Source organism: Pelobates fuscus, chromosome 6 (genome assembly GCF_036172605.1).
Source record: "Pelobates fuscus isolate aPelFus1 chromosome 6, aPelFus1.pri, whole genome shotgun sequence".
Lineage (NCBI taxonomy): Eukaryota > Metazoa > Chordata > Amphibia > Anura > Pelobatidae > Pelobates > Pelobates fuscus.
In genome coordinates this window covers 282,889,280-282,907,957 of record NC_086322.1, presented here as the reverse complement: position 1 = coordinate 282,907,957, position 18,678 = coordinate 282,889,280, and the positions used below count along the sequence as shown (strand labels likewise).

At 40.3% G+C, this 18,678-nt stretch overlaps 1 protein-coding gene and 1 long non-coding RNA gene across 2 annotated transcripts in view; both read left to right on the top strand.

The window, feature by feature from the left end:
• MEIOC (meiosis specific with coiled-coil domain) overlaps positions 1–9,773 on the top strand; it is a 57,036-nt gene extending 47,263 nt beyond the window's left edge. Inside the window, exons 7-8 of the mRNA XM_063459728.1 lie at positions 258–438; positions 8,785–9,773. Of these exons, the coding sequence (XP_063315798.1) occupies positions 258–438; positions 8,785–8,945 (342 nt within the window). The 3' untranslated portion in view covers positions 8,946–9,773. The remainder of the gene's footprint in view (positions 1–257; positions 439–8,784) is intronic.
• The window catches only part of LOC134614992 (uncharacterized), a 420,807-nt gene that overhangs the window by 295,945 nt on the left and 106,184 nt on the right, over positions 1–18,678 (top strand). The window lies entirely within an intron of this gene.

Here is an 18,678-nt window from a genome sequence, read left to right as displayed (position 1 = left end):
TTTCTTCTAGTCTAAACGCATGACCTCGTGTCCTATGTAAAGTCCGGTTTGTGAATAGATTTCCACACAATGGTTTGTATTGGCCTCGAATATATTTGTATAATATTATCATATCCCCTCTCAGGCGACGTTTTTCTAAACTAAATAGGTTTAAATTTGTCAACCTGGTTGTTACATTACCATGCCATTTTTCAGTTTAACACTTTTGGCACTATACAGTGATGATTTGTTTCTATAAAGCATTCTTTTGAATACAGGTTGCAACACTGTTTGGTAAAATGGAGCGCTTCCACAGCTCCCCTCTTAGTGCGTACATTTCCACAACCCTGGACCACCACCTGGAGACAATTCACATTGTGCAAGCACATCGCAAAGACGAGATCACCAATGCATCAAACCGCCAGAGACCAGGAGCATCTCGTCACCAAGATGACAGAGGTAGTCAACGTATTCGACCTATGATATCTGGGGAGCAATAGAATAGCTCAATATTAGACTATTTAAAGACCTCTAATGGAAAAAGTCAGTCACGGAAAATAACATTTAGAACATAGTCATATGCCTGACTGCTAAAAATCCCCAACTGCCCATCTGCATGTTCCTTTTACATTCCCATCCAGGACAGAATGTGATTTCATGTATAGTTGTTGAGTTCTGTAGGTTAGTTTTGGTTTTTTAAATATAATACTTGAGAGTTTGGGAAGCCATTGTAATGATTGTCAATTGAGGAGGCATATGTTAGGATTGGCAAGTAATGAAGATATAGCAGGTGCTCGCATTCATTGTAGCAGAGCAATGTAGGACTAAGTTAAACTGATGAGGATTGGGTTGCAGTCATGCAAATGGAGGATATATGAGAATGATGAATAGTATGAGAAGTAAAAGTTAGACTAAAGTACAAAACAAAAGTCTATAAAATTGTATAATTGGAAGCCTATACCTATAAGTGGAGCGCTGAGATATATAAGAGGGTAAACTTACCCCACGTGGTATGATAACAAGCGTGGTTGGTAATATATGTAAAAGAGATAAGAAACACAATTAGTGCAGATGGTACATGAAATGAAATGGTGGTGAAAAAGGGAACACTCACATTTAAAGGAGCCTGTGTATTAATACTGGCTCTGTGATTTTATTTATTTACCATATCTATGTTAAACTGTTTAAATAAATTTTAATATATTTTAAGAAGTCCTCTGGAGCCTATTGAATCTACAAAGGGCCAGTGCCACCCCCCCAAATATTACACCTCAGAACCGGGATTACTAGGCTCTTAGAAAGGTGAGCATTTTACTTATTTCACATCCCACATCACCTTAAAACAGACTGCACATTTGTTCCCTTCTCTCCATGATTTTTGTTTTTGAGATGCAATATTCCATGGATTGAAGGTGTGATGCTTCCTTAAAAGAATCCAAGCTTGAGGTCCAAGCTAAAATGGCGGCGCAGAAGCAGCGCAGAACGAGGTGCAAGATGCACAAACCTCCCAAACACACGATAGTGTTTTTTGAACAGCTTTGCAAGTACCTTTGGGCGAGGTGTAAAGCCAAGAGTCAGCCCTTCCGACAAGCGGTGAAAGTGGCGGCGAAGTGGATCCGCCCGGCAGTTCGGCGCTGCCTGGGGGGGATATCCCCCACGTGACCCCAATACAGCCTCCCGACAGCTACGAAGACTGGGAGCAGACGGCAACACAGGTGCCCGCTGGCGACCACACACAAGCGAGTCCTCCACGAAAGCGGCAACTAACACGGCTTCATCCAGCCTTCTTCCCAGACCCAGCTCCCTGCCGACACAGCCACAAAGCAAGGACCGGAGCGGCAGCAGACACTTCGGACTAGAAATGGAGCTGGCCCCTATTGCAGAGAGACTATGCCCAGGGGATCTGATGAGTGCCACCACGCCAGCAATGCCCTCCACGCTTCAGGCGTTGGATGAACATTCAGGACTTACCCGCAGTAATCGTGAGTTCCATGTTGCGCAGTGGATGGAACCACAAGATGCGATGCCTCACACATGTCATAGCAGTTAGGCCCCTACTGTTTGAATGTTCCCACTGGCCCACTTTTTTTATTATGCCTTACTTTTTAATTTGGCCTCTACGTTACCCTGCTATAAATGCTGCCGTAATGACAGAAGGTGATCAGGGGCATTCACATCTTTTCCTCTAACGAGCTCTTATCACATAGGCAACCAACCCTATGAAAGTCACGCTTTTTAAGTTTTACGGCATGGCCATCTTGGGTTGTGGTACGACACAAGCATGCTCGCATTACAGCCAGCCTTATCTACTAATCGATAGCTTGCAACCATCTTGACCTGACCAGCATGCATACATTCATTTTGTTATATTTAATCTCTATTCCCCACCAGTTACTTAGCCTGACTAAATCCTAGGATTGATACTCCTGGTGAATATCATAACAGTACTCGTATATAATGTTGTAATAAGCTCACCTAATTACTAGTTTCTGACCTACTTAGGCAAGGTGACTCGGAAATGTTAACTCATTATCTGCTTATACAATTGTGCCTATTTACTTCACAAGACAAACAACAGGAAAATGTGCAAGTAGTCTAACATATTTGTTACGATTGCCTCCAGGCTGGCTGGAAGTTGGACCGTAGAAAGGATGCTCCTAGCGCTTTCCAAAGGACCATCAGCACCGTAGCCACCATAAGCACTGCGAACTCCACGAACCACCGCTGCTGGGCTGGTATCTCGCCATCTGCTCTGCGCCCTGGACCTACGACCAGGCTCCAGGTTCCAATAGGTGAACCTCTCCCTTCTGTAGAGCGAAGCAGGATCAGGAACAAGAGCTCTTACAAGAGCTCAACAGCTAAGGGAGTATGACGAGCATAGCAATCCCTGTAGTGATTATAGCTGTCCCCTACAAACATGAGTCAAGGCTGCAAGTTAGAGGGTCAGAAGAGGTCTGAGATGCTGGAACACCCAGCCTGGCTTTTATTGAGGTTACATGCAAATAGGACACTCCCAGGGGGAGGCATAAAATCACCAATCACACATCTGGTGCAGCCCCCACATTCCCTCCCCTCAGATAAACAGTTAAACCAATTATTACATACAATAAGAATAGTTTTTACACACACACTGTAACTTTAAAACCATACATCCAATTTCAATAAATAATATTGAAGTTGCATATTCAGAATCAGCATACATCAAACATAAACCCTTCCAAAAATCAGCTAAATCCCTCCAGTGGATCAAAAGTTAGCTGGAAGTCCTTTATGACCGACCGCAAGCACAATTTCCTGCCCAAAACAGTTCCATAGATTTGGGCTGTGCGGTCGGTCAATTTCATGCGAAAAAACGACTAAGTCCCATTTCGAACGGGACTTAGTCTCTGGAGCTGCAAGTTCCGTATGGGAGAAGGTAAGGGTCAGCGGTGTTCGGCAGAATGTGTAGCCGATTTTAGTTCCACAGAATCTTTAGCATACACCGCTGACCGCATTAGAATGACCAAAATGGCCGCCGCCACGTGTTCGGCTGCCGAATGGCGGCCACCCAGCGCTCGGCAATTAACCTGCAGTAACCTCACAGCCTGGGAGGTAAATTGCCTGCACACTTCAACTTCTGGGTGGTCCGCCTGTGTGGTACTTGGTTCAGTAAGCCCTATTTACTGAACCAAGTAGGGGAAAGCCAGGAACAAGTTATTTTAAAGGTCTGGGGACATAGTCTTAAAGGGACATTGTTCAGCAAAGTCACAATATGTCCCCAGACGGTTCTTAAAGGGCCATACACACCCAATAAAAGTTAATACATTTTCAGGGGCACAATCTTCCAGGGGCCATAGTCATGAGGCAGGAGGCTGGCCATTAGGCTCCTCCACAATCCAGGGAAGCAGGGCAATGTTCCATTTAAAGGGCCAGTTACAAATAACGATTTGTAACAATATTATATCCCACCCTAAAAATGTGCGAATTGCCTAGCATATCACATTCTACTTTTAAAAGGTGCAAATTATCTAACATGTTACATCCTATATTTCTATATTGTTTTCTTTTTAACGACAAAGAAAAGCTGTCTAGCATGATATAATATACCATAAAAACGGGCACGTTTTCTTCTACTTTAAAATGAGTAGGGTATCTAGCAAAGTATCACCTACTTTTAACAACCTAAACTGTCTCTAAATATAAAAATTGTGCTTGATTTTGCATGTACCTATATGTTTCAAATGTCTTTTATGCGTTGGAGGAATGCCTTTGGGGTACCTCGCAAAAACCTGTTATCAGCTTATGCACTACAAAAATAAAGAATTAAAAAAAAAAAAAAAAAAAAAAAAAGAAAAGAATCCAAGCTTGATTACGGAGACCGTGTACATACACACAGGCTCAGGGGTCAAGTCCTGGGGAAAAAAGTGTGGGAACTCACCCAAGACTCCTGGACTGCACTATATGCATAGGAGTGTCATTTTTTTATTTTTTTTTAAGGGGGGGTAAATTAAATTACACTCCTATGCATATAGTGCAGTGCAGGGTGTGTATAATGAATGTAGTGTGTTTGTAGTGAATGCAGAGTATGGATAATGAATGTAGTGTGTTTGTAGTGAGTGCAGTGTGCATAATAAATTTAGTGTGTTTGTAGTGAGTGCATAGTGTGTATAATGAATGTAGTGTGTTTGTTGTGAGTGCAGTGTGTGTATAATGAATGTAGTGTGTTTGTTGTGAGTGCAGTGTGTGTATAATGAATGCAGTGTGTTTGTAGTGAGTGCAGATTGTGTATAGTAAATGTAGTGTGTTTGTGGTGAGAGCAGAGTGTGTATAATGAAGTGTTTGTAGTGAGTGCAGTGTGTATAATAAATGTAGTGTGTTTGTAGTGAGTGCAGAATGTGTATAATGAATGTAGTGTGTGTAGTGAGTGCAGTGTGTATAATGAATGTAGTGTGTAGTGAGTGCAGTGTGTATAGTGAATGTAGTGTGTGGTGAGAGCAGAGTGTGTATAATGAAGTGTTTGTAGTGAGTGCAGTGTGTATAATAAATGTAGTGTGTTTGTAGTGAGTGCAGTGTGTATAATAAATGTAGTGTGTTTGTAGTGAGTGCAGAATGTGTATAATGAATGTAGTGTGTGTAGTGAGTGCAGTGTGTATAATGAATGTAGTGTGTTTGTTGTGAGTGCAGTGTGTGTATAATGAATGTAGTGTGTTTGTTGTGAGTGCAGTGTGTGTATAATGAATGTAGTGTGTTTGTTGTGAGTGCAGTGTGTGTATAATGAATGTAGTGTGTGTATAATGAATGTAGTGTGTTTGTTGTGAGTGTAGTGTGTGTATAATGAATGTAGTGTGTTTGTTGTGAGTGCAGTGTGTGTATAATGAATGCAGTGTTTGTAGTGAGTGCAGATTGTGTATAGTAAATGTAGTGTGTTTGTGGTGAGAGCAGAGTGTGTATAATGACGTGTTTGTAGTGAGTGCAGAATGTGTATAATGAATGTAGTGTGTAGTGAGTGCAAAGTGTATAGTGAATGTAGTGTGTTTGTTGTGAGTGCAGTGTGTGTATAATGAATGTAGTGTGTTTGTTGTGAGTGCAGTGTGTGTATAATGAATGTAGTGTGTTTGTTGTGAGTGCAGTGTGTATAGTGAATGTAGTGTGTTTGTTGTGAGTGCAGTGTGTGTATAATGAATGTAGTGTTTGTTGTGAGTGCAGTGTGTGTATAATGAATGCAGTGTGTTTGTTATGAGTGCAGTGTGTGTATAATGAATGCAGTGTGTTTGTAGTGAGTGCAGATTGTGTATAGTAAATGTAGTGTGTTTGTGGTGAGAGCAGAGTGTGTATAATGAAGTGTTTGTAGTGAGTGCAGTGTGTATAATAAATGTAGTGTGTTTGTAGTGAGTGCAGAATGTGTATAATGAATGTAGTGAGTGCAGTGTGTATAATGAATGTAGTGTGTAGTGAGTGCAAAGTGTGTATAGTGAATGTAGTGTGTTTGTAGTGAGTGCAGAGTGTGTATAATGAATATAGTGGGTTTGTAGTGAGTGCAGAGTGTGTATAATGAATGTAGTGTGTGTGTGATGGATGATGTGTGTGTGCGCGCGCTGGATGGTGTGTGTGTGTGTGCGCTGGATGGTGTGTGTGTGTGCGTGCGCTGGATGATATGTGTGTGTGTGTGTGTGTGCGCTGGATGATATGTGTGTGTGTGTGTGTGTGTGTGTGTGTGCGCTGGATGATATGTGTGTGTGTGTGTGTGCTGGATGATATGTGTGTGTGTGTGTGTGTGCTGGATGATATGTGTGTGTGTGTGTGTGTGTGTGCTGGATGATATGTGTGTGTGTGTGTGTGTGCGCTGGATGATATGTGTGTGTGTGTGTGTGTGCTGGATGATGTGTGTGTGTGTGTGTGCTGGATGATGTGTGTGTGTGTGTGTGTGTGTGTGTGTGTGTGTGTGTGCTGGATGATATGTGTGTGTGTGTGTGTGTGTGTGTGTGCTGGATGATATGTGTGTGTGTGTGTGTGTGTGTGTGTGCTGGATGATATGTGTGTGTGTGTGTGTGTGTGCTGGATGATATGTGTGTGTGTGTGTGTGTGTGTGCTGGATGATATGTGTGTGTGTGTGTGTGTGCTGGATGATATGTGTGTGTGTGTGTGTGTGCTGGATGATATGTGTGTGTGTGTGTGTGTGCTGGATGATATGTGTGTGTGTGTGTGTGCTGGATGGTGTGTGTGTGTGTGTGTGCTGGATGATATGTGTGTGTGTGTGTGTGCTGGATGGTGTGTGTGTGGGTGTGTGTGTGCTGGATGGTGGATGTGTGTGTGTGTGTGTGTGTGTGTGCTGGATGATGGGGGGAAGCATTTGTTTTTTTAAACTGTATGTGTTTAGGTTTTTTTTATTTTATTCCCCCCTCCCTGCTTCTTACCTTGTCAGGGAGGGGGGAGATCGCCTGGTGGTCCGGTGGAGGGAAGCAGACGCTGCACACAGGGACCCATCACACGCTGTGTTCGTCTCCAGCACTAACTCTCGCGAGACTTGCTTGTGCGGAGCGTTGCCATGGTAACCCGTGGCAACGCTCTTACAGCCGCGGGTCTCGCGAGAGTTAGTGCTGGAGAGGAACACAGCGTGTGATGGGTCCCTGTGTGCAGGTAGCAGGGCAAGTCCTGCAGGACTGGTAACGGGAACGGCGTTCCTGCTTTGGAAAAAGTGCAGGAACGCCGTTCCCGTGTGTTCCTGCAGGACTCAAGCCCTGCACAGGCTCCTTTAAGTGTGAGTGTTCCTTTTTCACCACCATTTCATTTTATTTTCATGTACCATCTGCACTATATTGTGTTTCTTATCTCTTTTACAAATATTACCAACCACGCTTGTTATACCACATGGGGTAAGTTTACCCCCTTATATATCTCAGCGCTCCACTTATAGGTATTGGCTTCCACTTATACCACTTTATAGACTTTTCCTGGGTATAGACAAGAGGATATTTCAACACAAGTGTTTAGAGCTGCTGTAATTTAGATCTTTGATTTTAGCACCTTGTTGGACTAAGACACATTCCTCCCAAAGGAGGTACACTTCATTTAAACTAAAAATTAACCCCCAAGTCAATTAGCTTGCAGGATTCCAGGAGTTGATGTTCCAGGAGGGATAAGCCAAATGGAAAATGATTTAGGTAAACTAGAAAAATGGTCAGAGTTGTGGCAACTGACATTTAATGTGGATAAGTGCAAGATAATGCATCTTGGACGTAAAAACCCAAGGGCAGAGTACAGAATATTTGATAGAGTCCTAACCTCAACATCTGAGGAAAGGGATTTAGGGGTGATTATTTCTGATGACTTAAAGGTAGGCAGACAATGTAATAGAGCAGCAGGAAATGCTAGCAGAATGCTTGGTTGTATAGGGAGAGGTATTAGCAGTAGAAAGAGGGAAGTGCTCATGCCATTGTACAGAACACTGGTGAGACCTCACTTGGAGTACTGTACACAGTACTGGAGACCATATCTTATGAAGGATATTGATACCTTAGAGAGAGTTCAAAGAAGGGCTACTAAACTGGTTCATGGATTGCAGGATAAAACTTACCAGGAAAGGTTAAAGGATCTTAACATGTATAGCTTGAAGGAAAGACGAGACAGGGGGGATATGATAGAAACATTTAAATACATAAGGGGAATCAACACAGTAAAGGAGGAGACTATATTTAAAAGAAGAAAAACTACCACAACAAGAGGACATAGTCTTAAATTAGAGGGGCAAAGGTTTAAAAATAATATCAGGAAGTATTACTTTACTGAGAGGGTAGTGGATGCATGGAATAGCCTTCCAGCTGAAGTGGTAGAGGTTAACACAGTAAAGGAGTTTAAGCATGCGTGGGATAGGCATAAGGCTATCCTAACTATAAGATAAGGCCAGGGACTAATGAAAGTATTTAGAAAACTGGGCAGACTAGATGGGCCGAATGGTTCTTATCTGCCGTCACATTCTATGTTTCTATGATTCCAATGACCTGCAGGTAGAATTAAAATAAACTGAATTGCAATGTTGCATTGAGGCTGTTTTACTCAAATCCAAACAAATGTAATAAGGTTTTCAAGAGAGTCAGTATCATGGAAGTACAAAGAAGGTACCAAAAACAGAGTCTTGGGGGATTCAAGCTGAAACCGGTAGCGGGGAGAAGGGGCCAGAAAAAGTAGATACTAAAGTAACCGTGGGAGAGGTAAGATGAGTACCAGAAAAGGACAATGTCACAAAGTTTGAGTGTGTGTTAAACAGTATCAAAAGGCAATTTTGTGCTTCCACTTAATATTATTTTCCATCAATTCCTCTCTCCATAGGTATCTTCGTGCTTGCTTCCTCCATCAAAGAGTTGTCCAGGGCTACTTGCAATACACGAACAGCACTGTGTTGTGCACTGCAAATGACTCTACTCAAGACACAACACAAGGATAACACCAGGGATCTGGAGAAGGTAGATCAGAACAATGTGAAAGCTTAACTTAAAATCTAACTGCAGTTTGTAGACACTACTAATGTACCGGACTGAAAACTGCACTTGTTTTATTGAGATAGACAAGTGTATATTTTAGCATATATTTGTATTTTTAATATTTGATTTTCTGTTTCCCAGTATGACTCAAGTATCTTTCCTAATGATCTGCATTACAACTTACCTAATCAACATGCAAATTGCCCCAAATAATTAGTTTAATTTAATGAATTGAACTACTGGTATCCAGATCAAATTATTCCCCTGATGCTTATAGATGTAGAACTGTAATAATGCTAATCTCTTAAACAGATTTGACTCCTTATAGATAAATCTATACCTACCTGATGGGAATCTTGTCATCCACGTGTCTTGTGGAAGAAAGCTTCACTTTAAATACTTGCTGAGATATGATTAATAGCAGCTCATCCCTTCTCTATTTAAAATGGATCACACAGATGATGAATGTACATTTTTTGTTTGATTGTTTATTTTGTTTGTTTTGTTGAACCCTAATGGTTGATTTCACAAAGGCCATCAGTGATTGCAGAATTGGGCCTCTATTTATTAATCGTAACTTGTAATCTCACATACAAAATAATTTAAAGCATTGACGTATTTATTGTACTTAATATTTGCAGAACATAATTTGAATCTCCAGAGCTGTGAATGAAGAATATGTGTGTGTGTATATATTGTTTATTCACAAAACACTGAAATGAAGTGAATAGAAAACTGAATTGCAAAATGTAGGCAAAAGAAGCACAGTTGGAAAAATCTCAAACACCACTGTAGCATTTGGCTAAATATTGCAATTTCATTTTTAAACAACAATTTGGTGTTTCGTTTTTTTTTTTTTCTCTTCATGTTGGGATGAGTTTTTTTTAGGTTAGTAAATTACAATGAAAATATGATTTTAATTTACATATTGCTTCTAATAAGCTGGACACAGCTGTATATGATCCTTAAGCAGATCCATTTGCTGCATTTTACTAGTTTTAAAATATTTAACAAAATAATCAAAAATCTTCTGAATACTTCTGAACAGTCATTCTACAGATAATATACAGAAATAATGACAGCACCCAATTAATTCATTTAGTTTTGCATAATTTAGAAAATCGGTTCTAAGATATAATTTTTTCTTTATTTTAAAATGTTGCAGTTTAAAATCCGATTAAAATAGAATCGGAACAATTAAAATCCATGTTTTCTTTTTTTTTTTTTTTTGCAGTTGCAGCATTACTATATATTTTTTTTCTGTGCTATTTTTTTTCACTTATGTTAACCCAACCCCAGTTTTGCAACACTTGATAATTTGTGCTCATACTGCATTTATCATATAAACTATATGAAACACATAACTTATTGAATGAGAATACCTCTATTGCATCACTCCTCAATATTCCAAATTTAACTGCTCCAGTTATCAATTTCAAGTAGGATAACTGACTGAATTTTGAAAAAGTATATATTTGACACTCTGCAGAGTTAACCAGAGTGGCTGAAAAGCAGAACTCTGTACTATTAGTTTAGCTTGATCATTGATTCATAAAGTCACCTGCCTTAGTGAGTGAAGTACTCCCGGCAGAGATGCAGTATTTAGTATTGTTTGAGTAAAACAGTTAAACTAATATGTTTAGACAACATTGAGTGAATTGCAATGGAATTTAATGTATAATGTGTACTGTTAACAATTTTAAATAAATATTTCATGGTTATTTGAAAATGTTGAAGTCTGGTTTTATTTTTATTTTTTTTTTAAAATAATTGTTTATTGTACCAATAATTTTCCTTTGTACTGAGTTTTTTGGAATATTTTTTTCCCCAAGTAATTTTGATAATCTCTTACAAGGTGCCCTCTGTCCCCTCCATTTTTGTGTTTAATTTTATAAATGCAGGGCTCGATTCACTGTTCTTCACTAAAGCAAAATTTGTCTGGAATACAATAAGAATTTAAAATGTACGGCCAGCATAGCTGACTTGGCAATTTTTTAAAATTTTAAATACACATGGAATTCCCACAATTCACATTTTGTTGAAAAACCCTGTAATACTTGACAAGGTTTTTTTCATACTGTATTTTGTGATTGTATTGTAACTATTCATTAGCATCAATACCCACCCTTGTTTTTATTTAATTTTTTTTATTTTAGCATTTGCATATTTAAACAATAATTCAAGAAGCATGAACTACCACATTTGAAGTGCAAACTTTTGCTACTAGGTAGCTAGAAAATGACACACAAATCATAAACAGAAACATACGTCAATAAAGTTGGAAAACTACAAGAGTCGTTGAGAGCTAAGGGGTGCATAAGGTCAAGCTGAGACTTTTAGGCTTTTAAACCTCTCTAACCTTGTCACATTTGGGGTGAAACCTCATAGGTCATTATACTGGTAGGTACTGAGTGTAACATATAGCACATAAACCTTATCTGTATGGTCAGACTATTATAGGGGTAGTGTCAGCTAAGAGTTTCACAGTATTATGAAGACACGCTATGCCAAATAGATTAGAATAAAGACACTGTAATTCTGCCGAATACTAAAAACGTGGTCAATAATAAAGAAACAAAGAACTTTGCAGTAATAAAGGATAACGCTGGAATATGTAAAAGCTCTGCCTGTTTATATTCAACCTATGCCCCATATTCATTCATGTGTCGAGTACTACTCCTCCGCTTGCACTCTTCAAATGCTGAAAGAACATCTGAGCTACACACATGTGTAATAGGTTCAGACTACTGTGCCAGCTGTTCTCACCACCTTGAGCACAGGCCTTAATTGGAGCCAATTCCACATGTCCAGAGATTCTCTTGCTCTAAGTGGCAGGATCACGAGCCCACAGGGCCTCCTGAACGAGGAGAGATCCTTCAGTGTGTGGACCGCAGGGTGGATGCAGCTCCAAATGGGCCCCCTGCCCAGAGGAGAATCGGTGAGCTGCAATGGTTGCCCGATTCGGCTGTGAGACACGTGACGTAAGACTACAAGATTGCTGGCTGATATGCTGCCAGAATTCCTGACCCAGCTGCTCAAACTTAGCTTCAAAGTGGTCCATCCATGTCTGTTTATCAGGGTCTGGTCAGCATAGTGAAAGTTGCTCCGAGGCAGCCATCAAAACTCTTCGTCAGATTACCAATCTGTGTTCTGATCCACTTCTAGTTTTTTATTAGGTGATTTAAGCAGAATTGTAGCTCCAATTTGATGAAGCAGCTAGAACATGTCCGTCTGAATGGGATTTACGGGTAATTGGCTCAGATGACTTAAAGGTAGGCAGACCATGTAATAGAGCAACAGGAAATGCTATCAGAATGTTTGGTTGTATAGGGAGAGGAATTGGCAGCTCCTTTGTATGGCTTTTTCCAAACACATTTGTGCTGCTTTTCCCCCCCCAGCCCCTCTGTGTGTCTTTGTCCCCCTCTTTGTCTTTCTGTCCCCTCAATCCCTCTGCGTGTCTCTGTGCCCTGTGCCCCTCTGTATGTCTTTGTGCCCCCCAGTACTTATTACTGTTTACTCTCCCCTCCTGTATCATGTATTGCCCTCCTTCTGTATCATTTATTGCCCCCCTCCCCTCTTTTACCTATTATTGTCCCCCCCCCTCCGCTTATCTACTTATTATTGTCTTTCCCCCTACCCCCGTTGTACCTGTTATTGTTCGTTGTCCTCCGTACCTCTCATTGTGCCCCCCGCACCTCCATCCATGCGGCTGAGCGGGCATTCTGCGGTTTGTTGTATATGTTGTATTTCCTGTCAGAGAGTATTTAGAAGCATAGAATGTGACGGCAGATAAGAATTATTCGGCCCACCTAGTCTGCCCAATTTTCTAAATCCTTTCATTAGTCCCTGGCCTTATCTTATAGCTAGGATAGCCTTATGCCTATCCCACGCATGCTTAAACTCCTTTACTGTGTTAACCTCTGCCACTTCAGCTGGAAGACTATTCCATGCATCCACTACCCTCTAAAGTAATACTTCCTGATATTAATTTTTAAACCTTTGCCCCTCTAATTTAAGACTATGTTCACTTGTTGTGGTAGTTTTTTTCCTTTTAAATATAGTCTCCTCCTTTACTGTAAAAACAAATCTGTGCAATGAAAACGTTTATATAGATACAGTGTATCAAGTTGTTATTACAAATCAAGCTGCTACCACACTGAATGTGTAATTCTCCCCAAACACACAAATCCGTGAAATACAAAGTTTAAAACAGTGGAGCGCTTATATATTAACCCAGTGTTAAATTGTGCACCAAAATGTAATATTATAGCACTTAGCTGGGATTATTTCCGTTTTTTGTATTGGTTTCCTCTGTACCTTTAAAACAAAAAATTGCATATAGTGTAATATTGTTATTTTTATGTGGGCACAGGGAAGAAAAACTCACATATTCCAGAGCTAATATAACCTAGCTCTGGTGTGGACTGCTTTTAGGTCCGTTGTTGGGCGACCTCACCCTCTTTTTATTCCAGTGCTGGTGTAGGTCCAATGTTACCTCTCAATGGCAAACAATATATAGTGAAGGTCCACTAGACATAGGTTGCAACTATATTATAAGTGGAGATATACTCACAAGTGTAGAGCCTGTGTCCTGGCTCAGTAAAACAGCTTAGTGTAGTTTGGGACTACACACCCATCTGTATAGATGCCGGAGACTCAAATTAGGTAAAGTATTATTTTATTATCCAAAGCAAAATAAAGATACACAAATACAAATACCAAATATAATAAAAAGTCTATTACTGATTATTTATTTTGCTTTGGATAATAAAATAATACTTTTTCAAAAAAATATATAAAATAATACTAATAGACTTTTTATTATATTTGGTATTTGTATTTGTGCATCTTTATTTTGCTTTGGATAATAAAATAATACTTTTTTTTACCTAATTTGAGTCTCCGGCATCTATACAGATGGGTGTGTAGTCACAAACTACACTAAGCTGTTTTACTGAGCCAGGACACAGGCTCTACACTTGTGAGTATATCTCCACTTATAATATAGTTGCAACCTATGTCTAGTGGACCTTCACTATATATTGTTTTCCATTGAGAGGTAACATTGGACCTACACCAGCACTGGAATAAAAAGAGGGGGAGGTCGCCCAACAATGGACCTAAAAGCAGTCCACACCAGAGCTAGGTTATATTAGCTCTGGAATATGTGAGTTTTTTCTTCCCTGTGCCCACATAAAAATAACAATATTACACTATATGCAATTTTTTTGTTTTAAAGGTACAGAGGATACTAATACAAAAAAATGGAAAAAATCCCAGCTAAGTGCTATAATATTACAATTTTGAAGTCTAATTGGGTTTGGCCCTTACTATCCACCCAGTTCACATTTTCACTATAAGGCTCTGACTTTGGTCTCATACGTGTATTTTATTTTCTGATTATTATAAAGAACTACAGATACCAAAAATCAATCAAAAAATTATTGTATGCATTACTGGCATCCAACTGCTGCATAGCTCCAAATACTGCTTCAATACCCTCCTCATGCAGTATTGATTGTTTAAATTATTAATGTCCATTGTGCACAACAGGTTATCAGTAGTAATGTAATAAATCAAGCCTGCAAATAAAGTCAGTAATGTCCTGAATGAAAGACTGCGTCCCATCCAATAAAGACTGAAGATCGACGTCTACAAATTTAGATGGGGTTGTAATACTGTAATATTACATTTTGGCTACTACTTATTAAGTAGGGTGTCTAGCAGACCATTTGTGTGCAATCCATCTCTCTTTCTATTGTCCTGGCCTAGCGAAGGACTGACCTTACACTCAAAAACTTTATGGCAAAATAACACTTGCTGCCAGGGTAGTTATGGCTGCTGGGTTGCTCAAACAAGAGATGCGTTCCTTAAGGGAGGTTAGAGCTCAAATTTATTATAACAGACTAAAGGACAAGCTGACAGCCAGGGTTTGAGGATTGCTATCATCATTTCATAAATCCTGGTTCCCACGGGAGTTTTTTTTTAAGGAGTTACTCCAACTTCCAGAACCACTGCTGCTTTTTCAAGTGGTCATGGTGGTAGGAGCTTGAAACCCTGCACATCCAGAGAGATTTTTAATTTTACAGTGTAACGGACCGTTTTGTTCAAAAAGGGATAAAAATCGTTTAGGCGATAATCCCCTTTTTCCCAGACCAGCAGCTACTGCAATCACCAATCTCCCGAACTGCAAACTGTACGAATTCTGGAAATTCCCGAACTGGAAACACATGAACCCTGGAATCAGCCGAACAGGAAAAGCATACAATCCGCTTACACTCCTGGCAGTCAGCATACAATCCAATTCCCCCAAAAATGAGACGACACATCGGTTTGAGGGTCAAGCAGAATCTGTTTTACTGAGGGCTACCTGCCCAGTATTTATGCAGGTCTCCCACCTGGTGGACACTCCCCTAAGGGACCACATGGAAGACTGAAACAGCAGACAGACATGTATCACTTTAGTACATACAGCCACAATACTTTCCCACAATGCATCCTGGCTTCCTCCTCTCTGTCCTGGAGATAATTAATGAAGTAATTAAATTATCTCCCAGGACAAAGGCAAGACTCCATTATACACGTGGTGACACAGAAACAGTATATCACTTTAAAATACATAAAGACACATGTTATACATAAAACACAGACATGTAACATATCCCCAGATAGCTCAGGTCTGAGTGCACATTATTAGGTGAATGGCAATCAGACCACCCGAATACAGTTTAAGTGCCATGGAGCTAAAGTCTTTAATTATACGAACAGGCTCCATGGCATTGCTATCTGGGTTAAAACATTCACATAAAACATAAAATACAGAATTTCCCTGCATTCACCAAATCCATACGAATTAGAACCAGGGGCTGGAGGTTCAGCGGCGCCTGCACGTAAAAGTGTCCGATTTTGGTGCATGAAAGCCGGGCAGAAAAGCACTGGCTGCCCGGGGAGCTCCAGAACACCGCCACCTAGCGGCCGCTAAGTGTAACAGTGGCCACCCAGTAACATTCAATTAAGCTGCGGTTAACCGCAGCTTCAGGGAGGTAAATTGGAGGCACACTCCAGCTTCTGGGTGGCCAATTAACAGCGCCGGCCAGCTTCCCACGGCTCTGGGGAGGTTGGTAAACGGCTGTTTGTTTGGTAGATGGAATCTACCGAACTGCTGTGCAGAAAGGGAGAAATAAATCCTTCTGCACAGCAAAATTAACCCTTTAGCTGCCGGTCCATAATCTAAAGGTAGCAGGCGGGCAACCAGGCTTCTCCAGTTCATAGTGGCGAGGTTGGCTTCGCCACATACAGCAAGACAGGAAATGTCGTGTTTGCTTAATCCTTCTTTATGGACACCTCACCAACAAAGAAACAGTTAACATAACTAATAAAACAAATCAATCAATCGGCATTAAGATGGGCATATAAAACTCCTAACAATACCTTCCACTTCTTTCTTTGCTGTTGCCTCCAGGTGAGCATTCCTTATCTTATCTGTTTGTGTGTATATGCTAGTATCTGTTTCATTTACGTGGTTATTTACTATGGGGTTAGAGGCTTTGCTGTGTACCTTTTACTTGGTTTTCTGTTGCGGTCCCCACAGTACTGCAGCTCAGCAAACTTTAAGCTTCCCAGCCTCCCTGGAGTGTCTTTCACATATTCAATGGTGCTCCTTCATCTCTCCACGAACCACTGCTCTCTGGTTCAGTGTATGGACAGTGTTGGTAGTTCACTGCATAAATTGGCTAGGAGATTCGCTGTTGGATCTTGCTCGGGATCTTTATGAATACTGCCTAGACTGACAACTTTCCATCAGAGCGGAATGTCTCCCAGGTCAAGACATTCTGTTAACGGATTTATTCAACCCTTGCTGTAGGTAACATCTGGACATCCTTCGCCTCCTGGATGGTTTTTGGGGTCTCTGCCATGTGGACCCATATGCAGCCAGGGTGAGTCGCCACATGGAAGATTTTTATTCAGTTCACTTTTAGATCCTCTTACGGTAGCAGTGGATGTATTTCTACAGAACTGGCCTCCATCAGGATATGCTTTTTCCTCTACTCCATGATTCCGCATGCTCTAACTTCTTACACAGCAGTGCGTGACGGTGCTCCTGATAGCAGTGCTCTGGAGGATTCAGCCTTGGTTCCCAACTCTTCTGGAATTATTTTGTGGCTATTCCCTCCTCTTTCCCACATCCATTGATATTAGAGGATCGTCTCCCATTGGTGGCCCGGACCATTTCCAGGGATCATGGAATGTGCCAGATCGATTGTTAACGTCTCTGTATTTACTCCTGGGCATTAGGAAATCTTACTTGCATACCTAGAGAATCTTAGCATAACTTGTGTTTGAAACGGCAGTTGCATTATTTTATGGCCACTGTTGTGGCCGTCTTGAATTTCTCTCTTACCTTTTTTTCCCTTGGCGACTCCTGCAGGACTATTAAAATTTTTCACTCTGCACATGTTCCTCTTCGGGGCTCTGGGGTGGGTTGTCTTCTGATGCGCTGTCTTTTCGGGGATTTTATTTGACTAGACCTCTGTCTGGCTATGCTTCCTTTTGGGACGTTTCTGGATTTCTCCGTGTCCTGGAAGAATGGTCAGTTGTTGCCGGCAAAGCAGTATGGTCTCATTTTGTCGGGCTTCTGTTGTTCGTGTTTTATATGTTGATTGCCAGAAACACCGTCAGGAGTAAAGAAAAGCAAACTATTGATTTGTTACATACGTACTTTTTTTTTTTTTTTTATTCTTTATTTTTGTTGTGCATGTTATACATAGCATTGTCATACGCCACAACAGCGTGTCCAAGAGTGTACTTAGGTTAAACAGTGGCAAGAGGAATTGCACATTTTTGTATATTTATACTAAACATTAGCTTGGTTAAACAGTGAAGTCATTAAAATAAAAATGAAAAGGTAGCTTATTATAACCATTATAACTGAATATATTCTCGCTAGAGTTGCCGTGGTTTGCCAGAGCTAAGGAATGCTTAGTATATACAAACCAAATTGATAAGAAATGAGAACGGGGGATGGACAGACTGTCTAAATGCTAATGGAATATAATTAATTCTAAACCCAGACATTTGTGACAGAGAAGATTAAATAATTAAATTTTACTTTCGTTATTGTATAACGTCCCATTGTAATTTAAGGATCATATTTAGTTTACGAACTGTCATATTAGAAATTATAGCAGAATTTGCCAGACACATAGTCTGAAGAAAGCCCAAAGAAACTCTTTGAACTGACAGTAAACGTAAGTTATAGACAACCATAAAGATAAGGTAAATGACATCAAAATAGCCACCAGGAAAAGTTAACTCTTTCCTGGATAGGAATGTTTAGTGGGACGAGACTGCCCTCTATAGACCAAACACTTACATTGCTATCTGGATGGTAACCACACCTCCAGTTTTCTATTGGTCTATCACCTAGTGAATTTTCCCTTTAAAAAGTTAAGACAAAGGGAAGAGAGAGAAGGCGAGGGAAGCAAAGGAAGCAAAGAGGTGAGCAGTCGGGGGCAATGCAGAGAAATCCATGACAGATATCCACTCCAGGGCACTCAGAATTTCTAACACACCAATCACATATCCATTCAGTTCCTGAGACTACCTACATATGATGAGAATATCTATTCAACTGGTAATTATACTGGTTTCATTTAATTAATCTAAATTAATTAAAATTTTCTAATAGCATGATATATGACTGGATAAATCACGATCAGATTTCGATATTTAGAAATCTTAG